The 22,491-nt window shown below is 37.0% G+C and overlaps 1 protein-coding gene across 8 annotated transcripts in view; it reads left to right on the forward strand.

The window, feature by feature from the left end:
* The window catches only part of LOC117310588 (gamma-taxilin-like), a 61,005-nt gene that overhangs the window by 35,705 nt on the left and 2,809 nt on the right, over positions 1 to 22,491 (forward strand). For 7 of the 8 annotated variants that reach the window (XM_033850289.1, XM_033850288.1, XM_033850292.2 and 4 more), the window contains 6 exons: positions 11,825 to 11,995; positions 13,475 to 13,669; positions 16,037 to 16,156; positions 17,916 to 17,990; positions 19,959 to 20,051; positions 22,020 to 22,115. In XM_033850289.1, coding sequence (XP_033706180.1) covers positions 11,825 to 11,995; positions 13,475 to 13,669; positions 16,037 to 16,156; positions 17,916 to 17,990; positions 19,959 to 20,051; positions 22,020 to 22,115 — 750 coding nt within the window. The remainder of the gene's footprint in view (positions 1 to 11,824; positions 11,996 to 13,474; positions 13,670 to 16,036; positions 16,157 to 17,915; positions 17,991 to 19,958; positions 20,052 to 22,019; positions 22,116 to 22,491) is intronic. The other variant, XM_073799771.1, reaches the window with a different exon arrangement.

Here is a 22,491-nt window from a genome sequence, read left to right on the forward strand (position 1 = left end):
GTCCAATCCCTATTCTCTTGTCTCTGTTTTTTCTTTTTTTCTTTTGCCCTACCCAGGTACGTGGGGAGTTTCTTGCCTTTTGGGAGGTCTGACGTCCTCTGCCAGCGTTCAGTACGTGTTCTCTAGGAGTTGTTCCACGTGTAGATGTATTTCTTGTGTATATGTGGGGAGGAAGGTGATCACCGTGTCTTACTCTTCCGCCGTCTTCCCCTTGTCTCTGCATTTGTTATTAACTCCTGCATAATCACAGCTGCCAGTGCCAGTTGTCTTTGAGAAATAAATTTCTAGGTCTTGGTTTCCCAGTCTGTATACCAAACTGTAGCAGATTTGTCGGCTCTGACTTGCCCCTTGTTCTTTTTTTCCCTAAATGTTGGGGGTAGGAGTTTATTAATTAATTAATTTATTTTTGCTGTGTTGCATCTTCGTTTCTGTGCTAGGGCTTTCTCTAATTGTGGCAAGCAGGGGCCACTCTTAATCGCGGTGTGTGGGCCTCTCACTATTGCGGCCTCTCTTGTGGAGCTCAGGCTCCAGACGTGCAGGCTCAGTAGTTGTGGCTCACGGGCCTAGTTGCTCCGTGACATGTGGGATCCTCCCAGACCAGGGCTCGAACCCGTGTCCCCTGCATTAGCAGGAAGATTCTCAACCACTGTGCCACCAGGGAAGCCCTGCCCCTTATTGTTCTGTAAGAAAGCCAGAATAAACCTTGCCTTCTGAGCACAGTGAAATCCATAGTATCTTGGACTGGGGGGATTAGGGCTTGGAAGATGGAAGGTATCTGAAAAGGTCCTCCCCTGCCCCGCCTTTCTCCAAGGAAAAACAAAGAATAAAAACTTAATGGTTTTTTGAAATGGCAATCTCCAAAACTCATGGCCACTTCTGTGATCAGTACTTCAGCTTGTATTTATTGAAAGCTGGTTTTCGCCTTAAGACCTTACTCCATTTTGGTCTTTTCTTCTGCGTGTATCTCAGTGCTTGTAAGTGGACCCTTCCTGTTTCTGTGTCCTCCGTTTATCTTAAGATTTAAGACAAATCTAGCTGTTCTGCTGTTCTTTTTGTTGCTGTCACTTACCAACTTTCCTGATCATTTCTCCCACACTGAATGCTTTTGCACTGACCCACTGTGGTCCCAGTAATTACGCTGCTTCTTCACTGTGAACAGTCCAGATGAAACTCTGACCCTGGCCTTTTGTTTTCGTTTCTGTTGTGGTAAAATATACATGACATAAAATTACTGTTTAAAAAATGTTTTTAATTGCTATTTAATTTTTTAAGGAATTGTCTTCTTCACAGGACCTGCATTCTTTTAGTCTTACAGTGCACAAGGGCTTCAGTTTCTCTACATTCTTGTCAGCACTTGCTGGGTTCCCCCCATGCCCCTGAGGAACTTTTTGAATTGTGGTTAAATATCTATAATATTATTATCACTTTAACCATTTTAAAGCAGTGGTACTAAAAACATTCACATTGTTGTGCAACCATTGACCACTGTCTTTTTCCAGAAATTTTCATCATACCCAAGTGAAACTCTATACCTATTAAACAATAACTCCTTATTCTCCTCTCCCTCAGCCACTAATTGCAATCATTCTACTTCCTATTTCTATGGTTTTAACTAGTCTTGGTATCCCATGTAAGTGGAATCATACGGTATTTGTCCCTTTGTGCCTTGTTTAGTTTACTTAGTGTAATATCTTCAAGATTCATCCTTGTCCTAGCCTGTATCAGAATTTCATTCCTTTCTATCTAACACTGCGTTGTATGTATATACCACATTTGTGTGTTTGTGTGTGTGTGATTAGCGATAATTATTTACTTAATTATTTTTTAAGAGATCTTTATTGGAGTATAATTGCTTCACAATACCGTGTTAGTTTCTGTTGCACAACAAAGCGAATCAGCCATATGCATAGACATGTCCCTATATACCCTCCCTCTTGAGCCTCCCTCCCATACTCCTTATCCCACCCCCTGGGTCATCGCAAAGCACCGAGCCGATCTCCTTGCGCTATGCTGCTGCTTCCACCAGCCAACTATTTTACATTCAGTAATGTATATATGTCGATGGCTACTCTCACTTCGCCTCAGCTTCCCCCTCCCACCGCATGTCATCAAATCCATTCTCTGTGTCTACCTTTTTATTCCTGCCTTGCAACTATGTTCATCAGTACCATTTTTTTTTTAGCATTCCATATATATATGTTCGTATATGGTATTTGTTTTTCTCTTTCTGACTTACTTTTCTCTGTATGACAGACTCTAGGTCCATCCACCTCACTATAGATAACTCCATTTCGTCTCTTTTTATGGCTGAGTAGTATTCCATTATATATATGTGCCACATCTTCTTCATCCATTCATCTGTCAGCGGACATCTAGGTTGGTTCCATGTCCCGGCTATTGTAAATAGTGCTGCAGTGAACATTGTGGTGCATGTCTCTGTTTGAATTATGGTTTTCTCAGGGTATATACCCAGCAGTGGGATTGCTGGGTCATATGGTAGTTCTATTTTTAGTTTTTTAAGGAACCTCCATACTGGTTGTATCAATTTACATTCCCACCAACAGTGTAGGAGGGTTCACTTTTCACCACACCCTTTCCAGCATTTATTGTTTCGAGCTTTTTTGATAATGGCTATTCTGACCGGCATGAGGTGATACCTCATTGTAGTTTTCATTTGCATTTCTCTAATAATTAGTGATGTTGAGCATCTTTTCATGTGCTTCTTGGCTATCTGTATGTCTTCCTTGATGAAAGTCTATTTAGGCATATTTTGTTTGTATCACATTTATCCTTTGATGGACATTTGGATTGTTTATGTCTTTTGGCTGCTTTGAATAGTGCTGCCGTGAACATGGGTGTACAAACATTTGTTCAAGTACTCTGTTTTAATTCTTTTGTGTGTATTCCGAACAGAAGTGGAATTGCTGGATTATATGGTAATGCTCTGTTTACTATGGTGACTGCATGCCACTAGCAATGCACAAGGATTAAAATTTCTCCACATCATAGCCAACACTTGTTTTCTGTTTTTCTGGTAATAGTCACCCTATGTGGGTATATGATTATCTCCTTGTGATTTTGTTTGCATTTCCCTAATGATTAGTGACGTTGTGTATTTTTGATGTATTGGCCATGAGTATGTCTTCTTTAGAGAAATGTCTGTTCAAGTCCTTAGCCCATTAAAAAAATTTTTTTTGTTCTTGAGCTTTAGGAGCTATTTATATATTGTGAATATTAATCTTATATCACCTATATGATTTACAGATATTTCCTGCTTTTCTGAGGGTTGCCTTTTCATTAATTTGATGGTATCCTTTGATGACATTTTGATAAAGTCAGATTTGTTAGTTTTTTTCTTTTGTTGCCTTTGCTTTTGCTGTCAGACTCAGGAATCATTGTCAGATCCAATGTTACAAAGTTTTTTCCCCTAAGTTTTCTTCTGCGAGTTTTATAGTTTTGGGACTTACATTTAAGTCATTGATCCACTTTGATTTAATTATTGCAGTAGTGTTAGGTAAGGGTCAAATTCTTTTTTTTTTTTTTTTTTAAGAGCAAAGGATTTTTTTTTTAAATTTTTTTGCGGTACGCGGGCCTTTCACTGCTGTGGCCCCTCCCGTCACGGAGCGCAGACTCAGCGGCCATGGCTCACGGGCGCAGCCGCTCCACGGCATGTGGGATCTTCCCGGACCGGGGCACGAACCCCTGCGCCACCAGGGAAGCCCGGGTCAAATTCTTTTTTGAGTGTTGATGTTCAGTTTCTTCAGCATCTTTGGTTGAGAGATAGTCCTTTCCCCATTGAGTGGTCATGGCACCCTTGTGACAATTATTTGACCACATATTTGAAAATTTATTTCTGTGTTTACTCTATTCCCTTTTTTGTCTTTATGCCAGTATCACATTATTTGATCACTCTAACTTTGTAGTAAGTTTTAAAATGAGCAAGTTTGAGACCTTCACCTTTGTTCTTTTTCATCATTATTTGGCTATTCTGGATCCCTTGAGATTCCATAGGATTTGAGGAGGAATTTTTCTACTTTTGCAAAAGACATCATTGGTATTTTGATAGGATTCCATTGAATCTGTAGATCGCTTTGGGTAGTATTGTGATCTTAATGATATTCTGATTGGTATAGCTACCTCCACACCTCTTTTGGTTTTGTTTACATGGAATATCTTTTTCTGTCATATACTCAACCTGTTTATGTTTTAGATATAAAATGAATCTCATAGATAGTATATAGTTCAGTCGTGTTTATATATGTTTATTTATATTTTTCATTGAGATGTACAGCATAATGATAGATATGTATATATGTGTCAATATATAATGCAAAATGATCACCACAATAAGTCTAGTTAGCGTCCATCAACATATATAGTTATACATTTTTTTTCCTATGATGAGAACTTTAGATCTACTGCCTTAGCAACTATCCGGTATAAAATACAGTATTATTAACTGTAGTCACCTGCAGTCATTTATCTGATAACTGGAAGTTTGTACCTTTTGACCATCTTCACCAATTATGGCCCCCCTCTTGGCTCCCTGACTCACTTGCCAACCACCTATCTGTTATCTGTATCTGAGTTGTTGTTTTAAAGATGCCACATATGAGTGAGATCACATGGTATTTGTTTTTCTCTGTCTGATTTATGTCACTTAGCATAATGCCCTCAAATTCCATTCATGTTGTCACAAATGCCAGCATTTCTTTCTGTTTTTGTAGGTGGATAATATGCCATTGTCTGTGTGTGTCTATATCATCTTCTGGCTGTCTATATCATATATATATGTATATCATGTGAGTGTATGTGTGTATATCATTGTAAAATTTAATTCATCCATCCTTGGACATTTAGGTTTTTTTATGCCATGGCTATCCAGTTATGTGTTAGTATTTTTGGTTCCTCAAGAAAAATTTTCCCAAGTAGAATTTCTGGATCATGTAGTAGTTTTATTTTTAAATTTTTGAGGAACTTCCATACTGTTCTCCATAGTGGCTGCACCAGTTTACATTCCTACCAACAGTACACAAGGGTTCCCTTTCCTTTTCTCCACATCCTCTCCAATACTTGTTATTCTCGTCTTCTTGATAATAGCCTTTGAGCCAGGTGTGAGGTGATATCTCATTTTGTTTTTTGTTGGCATTTCCCTGAAAATTAGTGACCTTGAGGATTTTTATGTACCTGTTGGTTAGCTGAATGTCTTTTTTGTTTGTTTGTGCTATTGAATTGTTGAATTTGGATATTAACCCCTTATCAGATATATAATTGCAAATACTTTCTCCCATTCAGTAAGTTGCATTTTCATTTTATTGATGGTTACCTTTGCAGCTAGTTCTTGTATATGATATAAGATAGGAGTCCTCTTTCATTCTTTTGCATGTGGCTGTCCAGTGTTCTCAACACCATTTATTAAAGAGACTCCCCTTTCCCCAGTGTATATTCTTGGCCCCTTTTTCATAGATTAATTGATCATAGGTGTGAGGGTCTATTTCTGGGCTGTCTATTCTCTTCCATTGATCTGTGTGTCTGGCTTTATGACAATACCAAACTGCATTGGTTACTATAACTTTGTAATATAGCCTGTGATGCCTTCAGCTTTGTTCTTCTTTCTCAAGATTGCTTTGGCTATTCCAAGTCTTTTGTTCTATACATATTTTAAGATTGTTCTAGTTCTGTGAAAAATGCCATTGGAATTTTGATAGAGATTGCACTGAATCCATAGATTGCTTTGGGTAGTATGGACATTTTGAACAATATTAATTCTTCCAGTCCTTGTGCATGGAATATATTTCCATTTGTTTATGTCTTCAGTTTCTTTTATCAGTGTCTCATAGTTTTCACTGCAGGTCTTTCACCTCCTTGGTTAAGTTTATTCCTAGGTATTTTATCTTTTGGATCAATTTGTAAATGGGATTGCTTTCTCATTTCTCTGTTAGTTTGTTAGTAGTATATAGACATGAAGCTGATTTTTGTATATCAAATTTGTATTCTGCAACTTTACTGAATTTATATATCATTGGCAAATATTGACAGTTTTTCTTTTTCCAATTTCAATATGTTTTTTTTTTTTTCCTAATTGCTCTAGCTGGGACTCCCATTACCATGTTGATTGAAAGTGGTGAGAGTGGGCATCTTTGTGTTGTTCCTGATCTTACAGGAAAAGCTTTAAGCTTTTTACCACTGAGGGACATTTTAGCTGTGGGCTTGTCATATATTTGTCTTTCTTGTAATGACATACTTTCCCTGTAATACCCACTTGTTGGGAAGGTGGTTATTTTTTTAATTACAAAAGGATGTTAATTTTTGTCAGATGCTTTTTTTCTGTCTATTGACATGATGCTATGATTTTTATACTTCATTTGGTTAAGGTGATATATCACATTGATTGATTTGCAGATACTAAATTATCCTTGCATCTCTGAAATACATTCCACTTGATCAATGGTGTAAGATTCTTTTAATATTGTTGAATTTAATTTGCCAGTATTTTATTAAATTTTATATCTATGTTCAATAGAGATATTGACCTGTAATTTTCTCATAATATCCTATCTGGTTTTGGTATTAGAGTAATGCAAGCCTCATGAAATGAGTTTGAACATGTTCCCTCTTCTGATTTTGGAAGAGATTGAGAACAATTGGTATTTCTTTGTCAAATGTTTGGTAGAATTCATCAGTGAAACCATATCGTCCTGGATTTTTGTTTGTTGGGTGTTCTTTCATTACTAATTCAGTCTCCTTCCTTGTAATTGATCTGTTCAGATTTTGTTTCTTTGTGAATCTCTTTTTAGGTTGAATGCTTCTGTGAATTTATCCATTTATTCTAGATTGTTCATTATTGGTGTATAATTATTCACAGTAGTCTCATAATCCTTTGTATTTCTGTGGCATTAGCTGTAATGCCTGCTCTTTCATTTTTAGTTCTATTTATATGAGTTCTGTTTTTTTCTTGGTGCATGCATGGTAGTCCTTTCAAACTACCAATGGCATTTTTCACAGAACTAGAACAAAAAATTTCACAATTTGTATGGCAACACAAAAGACCTCAAATAGCAAAATCAAACTTGAGAAAGAAAAACAGAGCTGGAGGATTCAGGCTCCCTGACTTCAGACGATATTACAAAGCTACAGTAATCAAGTCAGTTTTGTACTGACAGAAAAACAGAAATATACATCCATGGTACAGGATAGAAAGCCCAGAGATAAACCCACACACCTATGGTCACCTAATCTATGACAAAGGAGGCCAGAATATACAATGGAGAAAAGACAGCCTCTTCAATAAGTGATGCTGGGAAAACTGGACAGCTACATGTAGAAGAATGAAATTAGAACACTCCCTAACACTGTACACAAAAATAAATTAAAAATGGATCAAAGGCCTAAATGTAGGACAGGACACTATAAAACTCTTATAGGAAAAACACTCTTTGACATAAACCACAGCAAGAGCTTTATTGCCCACCTCCTAAAGTAATGAAAATAAAAACAAAAATAAACAAATGGGACCTAATTAAACTTCAGAGCTTTTGCACAGCAATGGAAGTAAGAAAGAAGATGAAAAGAGAACCCTCAGAATGGGAGAAAATATTTGCAAACGAAGCAATGTACAAAGGATTAATCTCCAAAATATACAAACAGCTTATGGAGTTCAATATCAAAAAAACCAAACAACCCAGTCAAAAAAGTGGATGGAAGACCTAAATAGACATTTCTCCAAAGAAGACCTACAGATGGCCAGGAGGCACAAGAAAAGGTGTGCAACATCACTAATTGTTAGAGAAATGCAAATCAAAACTACAATGAGGTATCACCTTACATCAGTCAGAATAGCCATCATCAAAAATTCTACAAACAATAAATGCTGCAGAGGGTGTGGAGAAAGGGAATCCTCTTTCACTGTTGGTGGGAATGTAAATTGGTACAACCACTATGGAGAACAGTATGGAGGTTCTTTAAAAAACTAACAATAGAGCTACCATATGACCCAGCAATCCCACTCCTGGGCATATATATGGAGAAAACCATAATTTGAAAGGATGCATGCACCCTGATGTTCACTGCAGCACAATTTACAATAGCCAGGACATGGAAGTAACCTAAATGTCCATCAACAGAGGAATGGATAAAGAAGATGGGCACATATATAAATGGAGTATTAGCCATAAAAAGGAATGGAATTGGGTCATTTGTAGGGACTTGGATGGACCTAGAGTCTGTCATACAGAGTGAAGTAAGTTGGAAAGAGAAAAACAAATACCATATATTAACGCATGTATGTGGAATCTAGAAAAATGGTACAGATTAATCTATTTCTAGGGCAGGAATAGAGACATGTTGAGAACGGACATGTGAACACGGACGGGGGAGGGGAAGGGGAGGTTGGAACAAATTGGGAGAATAAGTTTAACATATGTGCACTACCACGTGTAAAACAGATAGCTAGTGGGAACCTGCTATATAGCGCAGGGAACTCAGCTGGGTGCTCTATGATGACATAGATGGGTAGGATGGGTGGGGGTGAAGGGAGGTCCAAATGGGTAGGATGGGTGGGGGTGAAGGGAGGTCCAAGAGGCAGGAGATGTACATATAGCTGATTCACTTCATTGTATAGCAGACACTAACACAACATTGTAAAGCAATTATACTCTAATTTTTAAAAAATTAGATCATCTTAATGGGATCCTTTGTATGTGATGAGTTGTTTTTCCTCTTGTTGCTTTCAAGATCTGTCATTGACATTCGACAGTTTTATTACTATCTGTCTCAGTGTGAGTGTTGTGACTTTATCATTCTTAGAGTTTGTTGGGCTTGTGTATTCATATCTTGGAATCAGATTTGGGAAAGTTTTGGTCATTAGTTTTCAAGTAACCTTTCTGCCCCTTTCCCTCTCTCTTTTTTCTTCTTGGTCTCCCACAATGGGTGTGTTGGTCCACTTGATGGTGTCCCACAGGTACCTTAGCTCCTAGATCGTTCCTCAGTCTATTTTATTTCTATTTCCTCTGAGTTGATAATTTCTATTCTACAAGTTCACTGTTTCTTTCTTCTCCCTGCTCAAATCAGATTTTTAATCCCTCTAGTGAATTTCTTGTTTCAATTACTGTACTCTTCACTCCAGATTTTTTCTTTTGGTTCCTTTCTGTGGTTTCTGTCTCCTTATTGATTTTTCCATTTTACTTATACATTGTTTCCTGACTTTGCATCTTTCTTTAACTCTAGGCATTTTAACTACAGTTATTTTAAAGTCTCTGATAATTCTACCATCTGGTGTTTCTCTAGGGCAATTTGCTTGATTGGTCTTTTTCCTTTGAATGGGCCATACTTTATTTTGTTGTATGCCTATTGATTTTTTTGTGGTTGTTAAAAACTGGACATTTGAATCTTACGGTGTGGTAGTTCTGGATATGAGATTCTCTCTCTTTGCCAAGGTTTGTTGTTTTGTTTAATTTTGTTTTGTTATTGTTGTAGAGTGTCTCTTTGTTAGAGATCAGCCTGTGATGCAAATCTAAGGTCTTCTCACGTCATCTTTGATCCTAGACTTGCATGGTGACTTTCTAAATTTCCCCAGATGGGGTTGGTTTTGCATGTTCTAGTGCTTAATGTCTCTTCAAAGGGGATAAAAAAGGATAAATGAAGGGGAAAATAATAAAATTGATCCTGTTTCCTTCAGTCCCCTACATGCTTCTTCACATGGAGGTGTTTGCAACACTGGTGGCTCACCTCTGTGTCTACCCTTTTATGATCAGGTGTATTTATAAATCCAGAGTCAGAACACAGATCCCTGACATTTGGAGGACTGAGTCTTCATTGCCTACCCTGGCTCATGTGAGTCGCTCCAAGAATTTTAGTATGGCCGCCTGCCATGGCGCTGTGGAGTGGAAGAATAAGTACTACTACACTGCTTTTGGTTTAAATGAACCAAAATTAATTACAATTTACTGACCAAGTATTTCTCTTGAAATTGCAAGCCTTTGAATAGACCTCAGAGTTCCAAAATAATTATATCAGTTTCTGTCAGTGTAGTTGTTGTCTAGATGTGGAGACAGATTCCTGGCTCTGTCCACTGTGCCATCTTCCCTGATGTCACTTCAGCTTCTTGTTCCTGACTACCTCATCACTGTGCCCTCCCTGGCTGTCCTCTGCTCCAGAGGTGAAAAGTCAAAAGATACTCTATTCAGACTGTAACCATTGGTGCAGCATACCTGTTGAAGTATTCCCATTGCAGTTGTTTTCTGTAACTGCTGTAGCCACCTCTACATTCTCTGCTTTGTCTTTACCCATACCACCTTCTGTCTTTATGTCTGTTTTTTTCCCTTAGGTTTCATACATCATCATAATCAGTATTTCTCTTTGGAAATACTCCTTATCCCCTTTGTTCATTCCACCTGCCTGGTGTAATGCCAACTCTGGGTATCCAAAAATATAACTAGGCAGATGAAAATGCAACTGGATCTTCATCGCTGAAGATCATTTTAATACCTGTTTCTCCACAGTCACTATAGTATTATAAAAGTGCCACAGTGAGATGATACCTTTTTTGTTAAATATTAATCCTCAAATTCCCTCTACCTCTCTGCAGTATATTTCTGTAGAGAAACCATCAATCTGTCAGTGTCTCCACATCAAATAAATTAAATACAGGAACTTCCCTGGTGGTGCAGTGGTTAAGAATCCGCCTGCCAATGCAGGGGACATGAGTTCGATCCCTGCTCTGGGAAGATCTCACGTGCCGTGGAGCACCTAAGCCCATGTGCCACAACTAGTGAGCCTGCGCTCTAGGGCCCATGAGCCACAACTACTGAAGCCCACATGCCTAGAGCTGGTGCTCTGCAGCAAAGAGAAGCCACTGCAATTAGAAGCCTGTGCACCGCAAAGAACAGCACCCGCTTTCTGCAACTAGAGAAAGCCCATGCACAGCAACAAAGACCCAACGCACCAATAAATAAATAACCAAACAAAAAAATTAATTGCATTTGTGCCCATCTTCTGGACGCTCATTCAGTCTTTTTAATCATTAATGTTTATTAATGTTTATTATTTCAACGTCAGTACCTAATCAATTCAGTGTAATATATCAGCTTCTGAGATGCAGTACCAGTATTTTTTTAAATTATTGTTACCATTGAAGAGTATAATTACAATAGGCACAATAGAGATTATACTAATCCTCTGGTATGTGAGAACTTTGGACGGGGAAAGAAAGAGGTCTGGTTACAGATAATTTGTATAGAACCTATGGAACCTGTTTAACCTACACTTAAATTAGTGTGCTCTGCTCACAGACCATAGTAAGATACAAAAGCAAGATTATTTTTTCCCTGCAGGAATTTCAATAAAGCTGTTTTTAGTAGCTGTAAATATTTTACCTGTAAGGAGACTTGATAGGTTTCTTGGATATGTTACTTTTGCACTTGGAGTATTTGGGTGAACGTTTATTCGTTTTGAAAGCTTTATTGAAATGTCTGTTAGCATAAAACAGAAGAATTTGCTCTAACTTTAAAATTGCCTTCTTTACTCACAAAGACTCCTGAGTGCTGCTTACCCTTTTCAACAAAGTGTGTTTCACATTTTTCTTTTAGAAAAATAAAACTCTAGATAGTGTTGATTCATAAGAAGTGTTCTTAAGAGATTTAGTTTTTAATAAAATAATAGACAATGAAATTGGTTTTCTTCCTGCATTAAATGATTTGTGTACTTTCTTGTGACATCTGAGTAAAAAAGTAAGAGAAAAAGTTCCATGACTATAATTGCTATTTTTCCAGTTTTAATTCAAAAGTTTTTACTTTCTAAACCTAAAGAAAGTGCTTATTACTTTTAGCTGGAGGAGAGCAGGAACGTTCAGAAGCAAGTGAAGATTCTGCAGAAGAAGCAAGCCCAGATCGTGAAAGAGAAAGTTCAGTTGCAGAGTGAACACAGCAAGGCTATCTTGGCAAGAAGCAAACTAGAGTCTCTTTGCAGGGAACTTCAGCGTCACAATAAGACATTAAAGGTTAGTTGGTTTCTTTTTCTGTTTTACAGGAGGTACTTAGGCTGATTTTATAATTACCCTGTATGTATTTGAAGTAAATCCTTATGTCATTTGCTTTAGTGGGACTTAGTTACATTAATGGGTGCTGGTTGATAAATCCTGGGTACAATTGCTCTGGTAGATTAGGTTCCTGAGCAGACCAGTCTGTGGGGTCTTCAGAGACAAACTACCTTGCTTTTTATTTTGCTTGGGCTAATGCTGTGTGTGATGTCATTGTAAATCAAAGACTTTTTATATCTAACATTTGGTTTCAGATTCAAGGAAGAGCTCCTTACCTCATACTTGATCACAGGGAAGCTAGAATGTACTGATGTTTATGTCAATAATCCCCCTGCTTAGGAAGTTTAAGGCTGCTGCATAGTCTTCTGACCATTAATGTAGTTGATTACCATGTTTCCCCTGGATAAGGAATGAAATGGCTTGGCTGAAATGAAGAAACTTACAGACTTGAGTCAGAATGAGTTTAAAGGAAAAGCATGTGGCAGAGCTCTCCTATGGATGCTAATTGGGTAGTTTGCTTTCTACTCAGTGCATTTTCAACTATTTAGTTGCTGAATACTTCAGAATACTAGTCATACCTGAGCTGATATAAAGGAATTAGTAAAGGAAGTGAAGGAAGAGGGAACAGGTATCAAAATTTGTATCAGTAGGGGAAGAAGGACAAAGAGTAGACTCTAGAAAGAATCTACCTCCTATAATGGGAACATGTCTGCCTTTAGCAATAAAGAGGTACAGTTGGAGTATGATTTTGATTGAGCATGGTTGATCTCTGATTACCCCTATCTCTGAAAGTCTCAAGGACCTAGAATATAGGACAACTCAAGAAATAATCATCTAGTGTGTGGGTATTTTTTTCCCCTTTGCTTTTGAAACCTTGGATTTAGATATAGTAAAAGTAGATTTTTTTTCTTACAACAGGTCAAAATTTTGACTGAACTAATAATTGTTTAGGTAAAGGTCTTTTGGCATTTGAAAGAGTTGAAAGTAAGCTTTTTAAAATAAAGATTCCATTTGTCCCTTGCCCTTTAGGGAATGTGACTCAGAAAGTAAGCTGCTAAATGGGATATATATCACTTGAGGCTGATCTAAGAAGATGCTCTGCTTAACCAGTGAGGAGGATATTTGGCAAAATAATGTGGAAGAAGCACACTGTGTGGACAGGCTCCTCACTTGTACTGTAGTATAGTGATTATGTAGATGGTCAGATAACACTTTATTTATAGCAGGGCAGTTTGTGTTTCTATGATTACTCTGTCTAGTTTGGAAAATCTGCTTGATTTTCAGTGAGAGCTTTCTGGCTGTAGACCAGAAGGGAGAAGATTTTAGTTCAGAAGTAACACTTTGGGCAGCATTATATGAACCCACATAGCGACAACATCTTTTTTTTCAGCATTTGCGCTATAGTTTCACAGTATTAACAAAAAGATTTTGGTTAATTAGGAAGAAAATATGCAGCAAGCAAGAGAAGAAGAAGAAAGACGTAAAGAAGCAACTGCACATTTCCAGTTTACTTTGAATGAAATCCAGGCACAACTAGAACAACATGATGTACACAACGCCAAACTCCACCAGGAAAATATTGAACTGGGAGAGAAACTGAAGAAGCTCATTGAACAGTATGCACTGAGGGAGGAGGTAAAGATTTTTCTGTGTTTAGACATCTTGTTATTTCCAAAAACTTTGTGCCACTTCTTACAAATTTTATTGTCACCGGACAGTTTTAGAACTTATGCATATTTATAGTGGAAGTCAGTGATTTCTTAGGAGAAGGTTAGGCACTATGTGAACTGAATTGGGATCATCACTTGATGTCCCAGGAGTCAGTGGATTTGGATATGTAAGGTAATTTCTAGGAGATATGTTAAGTAGTACTTGTTTCCCATGTAGTACTGGAAGAATATGATTTTAGCACAGAGACAGTTTTTCCCATATCTGACCTAACAATAAATAAATATTTGGCACCCAAACACTGAATATCTCAGACTTCTGTAATAATCTGTACAGTACAGTACCATTGCTTTCCCCCTACTATATTGTATTTGGGAGAAGAAAATAACCCATTACCTAGTCCTGTTGGTATACTTAATGAAGTAAAAAGTTAATAGGAATGATCTGTGGCTGCAGAACCTGGTCATTGCAATTACTTTACAAACTAGTCTGGAAGTTGGGTGGTGTCTAGATTAAAAGCAAATTGGTGATAACCTGCTCATCTAAGTTTTGTTACTTTCACAGGTCAAATGTGCAGGATGAGAGGCTTTGGGTTTTCCAAAGGGTGCATACCCTGTCTTTAATGTGCTTTAAGCTAGTAAAATATTATTCTTTTATGTATTTTGATCCTTATGCAAACAGGTAAAAATTGCTAACTAAAAAACATTATCTCCAGTTAAAATGGAAAACTTCATATGTATTTTACAACAACAGAAAAAGATTGTGGCATTTGTGCAGTTTCAAATTTCAGATTATTTCAATTTATAATTTTATGTAGTGTTTGAAAACATTTTTAAGATTTTGAGCATTTTCCAAACCATTCTTCTATCTTTTAACAGTTTTCTAACTTCCATAATTTGAAAATTAAAAGTAGAATTCATCAGTTTCAGCAGTTATTCACTTTTGTGCCTAGTAACATTTTTTATCTACTTTCAAGCAAATCCAAGATGATATATTATTTCAGTCCACTGTTTAAATGCATATCTTGAAATGGCAAGACTTTTTTGAAGCAGAATACAATACCATTTTCATACCTAAAAATTTCACAATAACTAATCAAATACTTTATCACTGTTTACATTTCTCCATCTCCCACTTTATAAGATTGTTTGAATCAGGTCCAAATAAGGCTTAAACAATTGATTGGTTGTTACGTCTCAAGTCTTTGTAATATATAGGTTTCCCTCTCTTTTTTTCTCCTTGGATTCTGCTTATTGAAGAGACAATTTTTAAGCCTATGCAGTGAATTTTCTTTTTTCTTGTATTTATTTTTATAGAGTCAGCACTTTCTTAAAGGAGTCTTTTATGTTTTGTTGTTTTCAAGAATGACAGTCTACCTGGCTATTAATGTAGTGAATTTGGAAAATGTATGTCCAAGTCATATTACTTCTAAATCTTTTTTGAGATATTACAGAATTTTGTCTTCCTTTGGGTAAGAGTATAATTTAATAATCAAACTGTCTGCAATTCAAGACAGATCTGGTACAGTCCTCAAAAGCTAATTAGGTTATGTCTTATCAATTAGCCTTTCTTTCTCTTACATGGGTTATTTAACTAAGAGAGTTACTATTTCTCTGAGATGGATGTTCTGATTACTTTATTGTACATGAGTGCCACTTAACAGTTTAGTTTGGAAATATGACATCTTCTCTTACCAAGTGTTTACTAATGTGTCAGGCACCAAGCCCCTTAGTTTAACCATTGCATTGATTTGTACAATAACTCTGCAAGGTAGATGTGTTTATCAACCTTTTTAGTTAAGAAAACTGGGATTCATCAATGGGGAGAATTTGTCCAAGATCCTCCACTAAGCCAGGATATGACTCCAGGCTATTCCTACCATTATGCCATGGTACTACATACTACTACCTACAGTATGAAATTCTGGAAAATTTAATGAGGAGAAAAAAATGTCCGGGAGTCCTGTGTATGTTGAATGGGTTTAATAGTTTGAGCTCCTTTTCAGTCTTTTTCTTGATAGTTTGAGCCTAATATTCAATATAGAGCAGAAATAGGATATACAAAACTGTTGATGGTAATAGCCCACCTCCAACAAGGAACAAGTATGGGGAAGTAGTCAGAGGGGATATTTCTTGTAGGTGTAGGGTGGTTTGCAAGGTAATATAAATAGATTCTTCTTCAAGCATATGCACAGAAAGACCCAGTGTTGTTAGCTATCATAGTATTGGTAGGAACAACAGGGAGGCAAGATACTGTAACTTGTGTTATATACTTCCGTCACCAGTGTGTACCCTTTTTCATTAAGTGATGGAAGAAATCTTATTTTCCTTCTAGCATATTGATAAAGTGTTCAAACACAAGGAACTGCAACAACAACTTGTGGATGCCAAGCTTCAGCAAACAACACAGCTCATAAAGGAAGCTGATGACAAACATCAAAGAGAAAGAGAGATGGTAAGTTAATTATAGTGTCAAAATTGTTACCAAAGCCACTTAAATCTCTTAAACTCATTCAACATTATTTTACGTAGATCTTGGGTCATGTGATTTGTTTTTTTACTGTCTAGATTGAGAAATGTAAGAATACATTTGGTTTTGTATTTCTGATGAAATTTTCATATAAAATATATACTGGAACTATTATACCAAGTTTAATGGAAAGACCTGCACATGTTTGATTTTCTGTATGTAGAATGTTGTCTTGATTTTTAGATAGTGAGTCACCAGGTTCAAGATTTATGCCAGTTATTGGGAAATTAGGCCTTGAGAGTGAGGGGCAATTAAATTTCACACCAAGTTTTTTCACACCAAAAATGGGTCTCCTACACTCTCTGTTACATTTTTTCTAAAAGTTTAAGGCAGGTAAACTGCTTGTTTAATTACTCTGGTATAACTTTCTGATGAAATTTAACAGAATTCTCTATTTCCTAATCATATGGTATTGTTCCTTGAGTGTGCTCAGATTATTTTGCTTGTCAATTGTGAACATAGTGAAATCTCATATTTATCATACATAAATTAAATCATCTGTGCTTAACTTAATAAAGTGAGAAATGATTCTAGTAATGTGGACTATTCCATCCAGCATTTCATTCAAGTAGCCTAGGCACTGAGGTAAACATGGTATGGCATACATATACCATGAGTAGTATTCCTGTGTGTCCCTCATGATGTAAACAACTCACCCTTAGTGTGAGTCTAGGGTTTAGAGACATACATTTTTTACAGCATGGACCTTCAGTACAAAGCCATAGACAGTGAAGATACAGTTGCTGTTTTCAATGTGGACTATGAACTGCTTGCTCACATGAGTGTACGTGAATGTGTCTGTGTGTGTACATATATAACACATGTACATACATACATGTATTACATAAGTATACTTTCTGGTTGCTTTGACGACATTTGAAGCCTTATTTACACTGTATGTAACATTATTTCAGAAGTTCAAGGATTGAATTTCACAGCTGCCTACCAAGAAAATTTACTGTACCATTTTCTTAAAAACCCGGGTGTATTAACTAGATACTCATCTGTCCCACTTTTAAAAAGGTAATTAGAGACCCAGTTTGTCTTCATTGCTTTGCTACACATACTTTCTACCTGCCTCATCTTGCCTCTCATGACGTCAATGAGCTTTCTCAACCACCCAGATAAGGTCAAAATTCATCACCCTGTTTTCTGCTTTGAAGTGTAGACATCTGATTATTTTCACCTATAACAGAACAATTTAACTCTGAGGTTTTTTTTTTTTTTTTTGCGTTACACGGTCCTCCCACTGCTGTGGCCTGTCCCGCTGCGGAGCACAGCCTCCGGACGCGCAGGCTCAGCGGCCATGGCTCACGGGCCCAGCCACTCCGCGGCATGTGGGATCTTCCCGGACCGAGGCACGAACCTGTGTCCCCTGCATCGGCAGGCAGACTCTCAACCACTAAGCCACCAGGGAAGCCCAACCCTGAGTTTTATAAACCTTACTATGCCTCTCAGGTACTTTTTATCTGTAAGTGGTTTAAAGATTATTTCTATATTCCTAAGTATTAACAAGGGTTTAACAGATCAAAGATAGGGATAATTGGCAATTGATGTAATAGGATGTTTCACTGACCCATGATTCTTGTTAAAATAATGGAGAGGCTTAGTGTTCGGCCATCTGACACTTTAGTCAAATGTGTAATTACTACTAGTGTTTTGCCAGAATGTTTCTGTTTTCTAGCTATTAAAAGAAGCAACAGAATCGAGGCACAAGTTTGAAGAAATGAAACAGCAAGAAGTACAGTTAAAACAACAGGTAACTTGACAGTAGAGGTTAGCAGAGTTTGTGAGTCTCCTGGTTCCCAGCCAGAGCCAGAGCTGAACTGAATAATAGGTCTTTTGGCCTCCTGAAATTTTCCTCTTCACTTCGGGTGACTTACTTATCATGTTTTGACTAGGAATTTTCTCTGGAAGTCCTGTATCCCAAGAAACCCCTCAGTTCCAGGCAAATTGGTATGTCTGGTCAGACTGTTTTCAGTGTTCCCATTCTATCAATACTATCCCGGATAGTTTCTCCAGTATCTTTTGAGTTTCTCCTATGAGGAAAATAAAACAGTAGAAAGTACATATTTTGTTGTATGTGTAGTGTTAGGTCCACTTCCAGGTAAGGTTGCATGTTTGTTCTTTTTAAAAGAATTGGAGTTCTCCCTGGTTTTCAGTTCAGCCTTCTTGTGTTGTCCTTTCCAGTTTCTAATTTGGTTGCCTTGAGCAGATGCTGCATCCTTGCTTTAAAGGAAAGATATTGGAAGGATTATGCTTCTCATCTTGTAAAGTTTTACCAGTTTATTTACCTTCTTTATTATCCCTGTATACTCAGTGATTCATATAAATGGAGAAGAGAATTGATGTGGAGAGTGTATAAGAAAGTCTGTATTTGCTTTGGGAGATGGTCTTTAATGTGGGAGTCATTGATAATTTCTCCAGGATGAGACACCAAGAGGACCTATTTACCAAGCTCACAGGCCAGCTCTGATTCTGTTGTAATGTTATCAGTGCAATTTCTGTTGTTAGGGACGTGTCACTTTTTGACATTGCCTATCTAATCATTAGTTTTCTTTACTGCCACCTGCTCCCTAAATGTGGCTGTCCTTTCCAAGTATTAGTCTCATTGTATGTTCTTACTATGTCAGTTTCCAGCTTTCATTGATGATTTCATAGTCTTACTGGTGTGTCTTGACCACTGTTTAGTAATGTAGGCACATAAGTTCAAGTGTATGGTAGTTACCACTTACTAACTACACAGTATTGGCCAGCACTGAACTCTCAGGTGGAACAGGATACTTGGATGTTCCATTTTCAGTAAAAATGGACCATGCTAAAACTGCCATAACTTCTAATCTCCCTTAAGTGTCATTGCATCGTATCCTACTCCCTCCCCATCCTATTCACATGGATCTATTTAATATTCCTAATATAGCACTAATGAAAGTGGAAAAGCCACTTTTTTTGTCCTCCATCTTTTATTCTTTTCTACTTCTCTGGCAAACCACTTTATTTTCTGAACCTCTGTTTCCTCGTCTTGAAGATAATACAGTTATATTACAGTAGCACTCCCCTCCCCAACTGAACTCATTTTCTGTGGAAGAGGAAAAGGTGACTCTGCATTCTGTATTCTCTTTAGTCTTGTCAGTTAGCATTATTTTCCCAGCTAGAATAAAAATTCCTTGAGGATAGGGGTTAAAATAAAAATTGTTGTTTCTGCCTCTTTTCGAAGATCTTTTTCTCAACCGTACTCCCACTAAATTCTTTCTCCTTCAGCCAAACTATTCTTTGACTTCTGTTGTATTTTCCTGCTTAGGTACGGAAAGACATAGCCTTGATATCAAGCTAATAATTATGCAGGTTGTACTCTGAAAGATTGATCTTTTTCTAAGAACAGTTTTACAAATGTAAGGAGAAGGGTAGTGCATAAAGCATTATAATTATATGAAATGTGTAGTTATACCACTGTAGTTTATATTGGTGAAATGGAGCTAGTAAATGTACATTTTAAACATGTACAGTTACATTAGACCAACAAAATTTCGTAAGTCTCAGTGCATTTCAGTGAGTTATAAGAATTTTAGCCATTTATGTCTGCTCAAAGATTTATTACGCATTTGCCCTCATTTTTTATCACTTATAACAAGTAACTAATGTTTCGCCACACTGTGTTATTTTGATAGTCTTTGGGATTTTATGTCACTTATCTGGAACTCAGAATATTTGATACTTTTTTCTGTAGCTTTCTGTTTATATGGATAAGTTTGAAGAATTCCAGACTACCATGGCAAAAAGCAATGAACTGTTTACAACCTTCAGGCAGGAAATGGAAAAGGTATTTACATATTTTTAGTAGAATATCACTACTAAATTTATAAGAGGTTATTTTAAGCATAATTACTATTTGGATGGAGTCTGATCCTGATCTTAACTTTATCTTTTCTTATCCTCTGCTGGCTTATTTAGAAATTTTGCCCTGAAATTACCCCAAGTTGCTAATGATCTTAATACTCTTAAAATTAAATTTTTGTACTAAAGGTGAATTGTTGTTAGGAGTAGATTTTTAAAAGAGTCACTTCAGATGATCACTCCCAGTTCTTTCATAAAACATTGGTAGATTATTTGCCTAAAATGTTTTTAGTCTTTTAAATTTGATCTCTATACATATAATATAGAGAGACATCTTTATAAAATTTATAAAGTAGTTAAAGTTTGGTGTACAAAAATGTTTTGGGTCATTCTAGTTCAGAATATGGGCTAAAGGACAATTTTAAAGTGTATAGTTACCTGCCTCTTTCTCAAAATAAGCAGGGAGTACCTTGGTTTGGAGCATGGATGCTGGAACTGAGATCTCTTGTTTGCGTTGTGTGAATTCCTTGGGGCAAGCTGTTTAGCTTGGCATTTCCCCTTAAAATTGGGATTTTTTATAAAAGGTGGTCAATGGAGGATAAGTAACAGTAGGGCCTGGAATTTTGTAAGCGTTCAATAGGTATTAGTCATGATTATTATTAAATCTTAACAAACATAGTGGTTTAGAGCACATGCCTGGCAGTCACATTTCTTGGATCAATAATTGTTGTCATTTATTGTAGACCATGGGCCAGTTGTTTAACCTTTCTATTCCTTTTTGTTCCTTTATTCTTAAAAATGAAAGTAATAAATGTATCTGCTGTATTTCAAACAGTGCTTGGCGATGTTAAGTGCTCTGTTTACCACCTTCAGGTATTTTTACACCCAGTAATGTGGAGAATTCAGTGACAGTCCTCTCAGTTGAGGCTTTGGTCGAGGGACACAGTGGAAGTGTCAGCTGGACTCCAACACATGTATGCTTTTGATGAAGGACAGTTTAAGACGGGGACTCCCAAATTTGTTATCCTGCTGGAGAATCCTTTGGACTGGAACACATTCCTCTCTGCTAGTGGCTGTAGAGGTTACTACAGATCAGCACTCAAGCCACATAGTCTTTGTCTCACTGCATGGTGGTATTTTGTGGGTAATTAAAATACCGTGGCACACGGCATTGGCTCTGTCTTATCCTTGTTTCCCTCAACAGTGCCTGACTCAATATCTCTACCTAGAAAAGACCTAATGTGCAGACCAGCAATAAAGTATTATTAGAAACAAGGGTGATAGACCAGCATACCTGAATCTTATTCTGAATTTCTGAAAACTGAGATCTTGTAGCATGGGACGTCATTTTTTGAATCATTTTATCTTTAACAAAGTCTGAAATAAAACTGTCTTGTGAGTTGTGAGGATGATTAAAGCTAAGGATTTAATAATTAAAGTATTTTTCGTGATCACTTGTTATCCTGCCTCTAGTTCTGATACTAATATGTCTTATGATTCTTAAATCTGTTGGGGGCTGTGAATCTCTGTCCTTCCAAGAATCTGATGAGTTACTCGAGAACATGGACACTTTTTTCGTACAACTTGGGGAGAAGGAGTTCTCATCTCTTGTTACCTCCAGCTGGAATGAATTGCACTCCAACCCTAATTGAGAGTTCAGAATGTGGTATCTGAAGTTTCCATGTGCTGCTGCTTCCTGTGAAACTGAGGAGATCAAATATGTTTTTCTCATAATATGCAGGTCTCAACTTTGGTTCCTACTGCTCTACCATAGGGACTTCTGTTAGCTCTGCATGTAACAGACCATCACAGCCACTTTTATAAAGATATAAATAGCTATCAGCCATGTGAGACAAGTACAGTGAGTGTTGAGGGATTAGAAGAACATTATAAAATGTTTTTGTGGTGGGTCAGGCAGTTTAGAATTTAAATTTGCAATTTTGTTGGTTCACAGATGACAAAGAAAATTAAAAAACTGGAAAAAGAAATGATAATATGGCGTACCAAATGGGAAAATAATAATAAAGCACTTCTGCAAATGGCTGAAGAGGTGAGAAGATTTTACATGACTGAATAGAAAATGCTCATTTATTTCAGTATTAATGCAGGCTAGAACTTACGAAGGTTTGCTAGGTAACTGTAGGTTTGATTATATGTTCTCTTTAATACAGTGATTTAGATTGTTGTGAGAGAGGCGTTTAAACTTTTTTTCTTAATCAGTTAGCTCATGTTTATGGTGTAGACAGCTATAAAGTATCTGGGTTTGGCTTTGTTCCATAGCAAACTTGAACTTTTGCAGAATAAACTTGTTAAACCTGGTGTGCTGTTCCCCCATAGTTAATTAGTTAAATATCTGGTGTGGTCCAAGAATTTGCATTTCTTTCATGTATTATGGTAATACTGATGCTCTCGTTGGAAGGCTGCAA

The sequence above is a fragment of the Tursiops truncatus genome, assembly GCF_011762595.2.
Source record: "Tursiops truncatus isolate mTurTru1 chromosome Y unlocalized genomic scaffold, mTurTru1.mat.Y SUPER_Y_unloc_1, whole genome shotgun sequence".
Lineage (NCBI taxonomy): Eukaryota > Metazoa > Chordata > Mammalia > Artiodactyla > Delphinidae > Tursiops > Tursiops truncatus.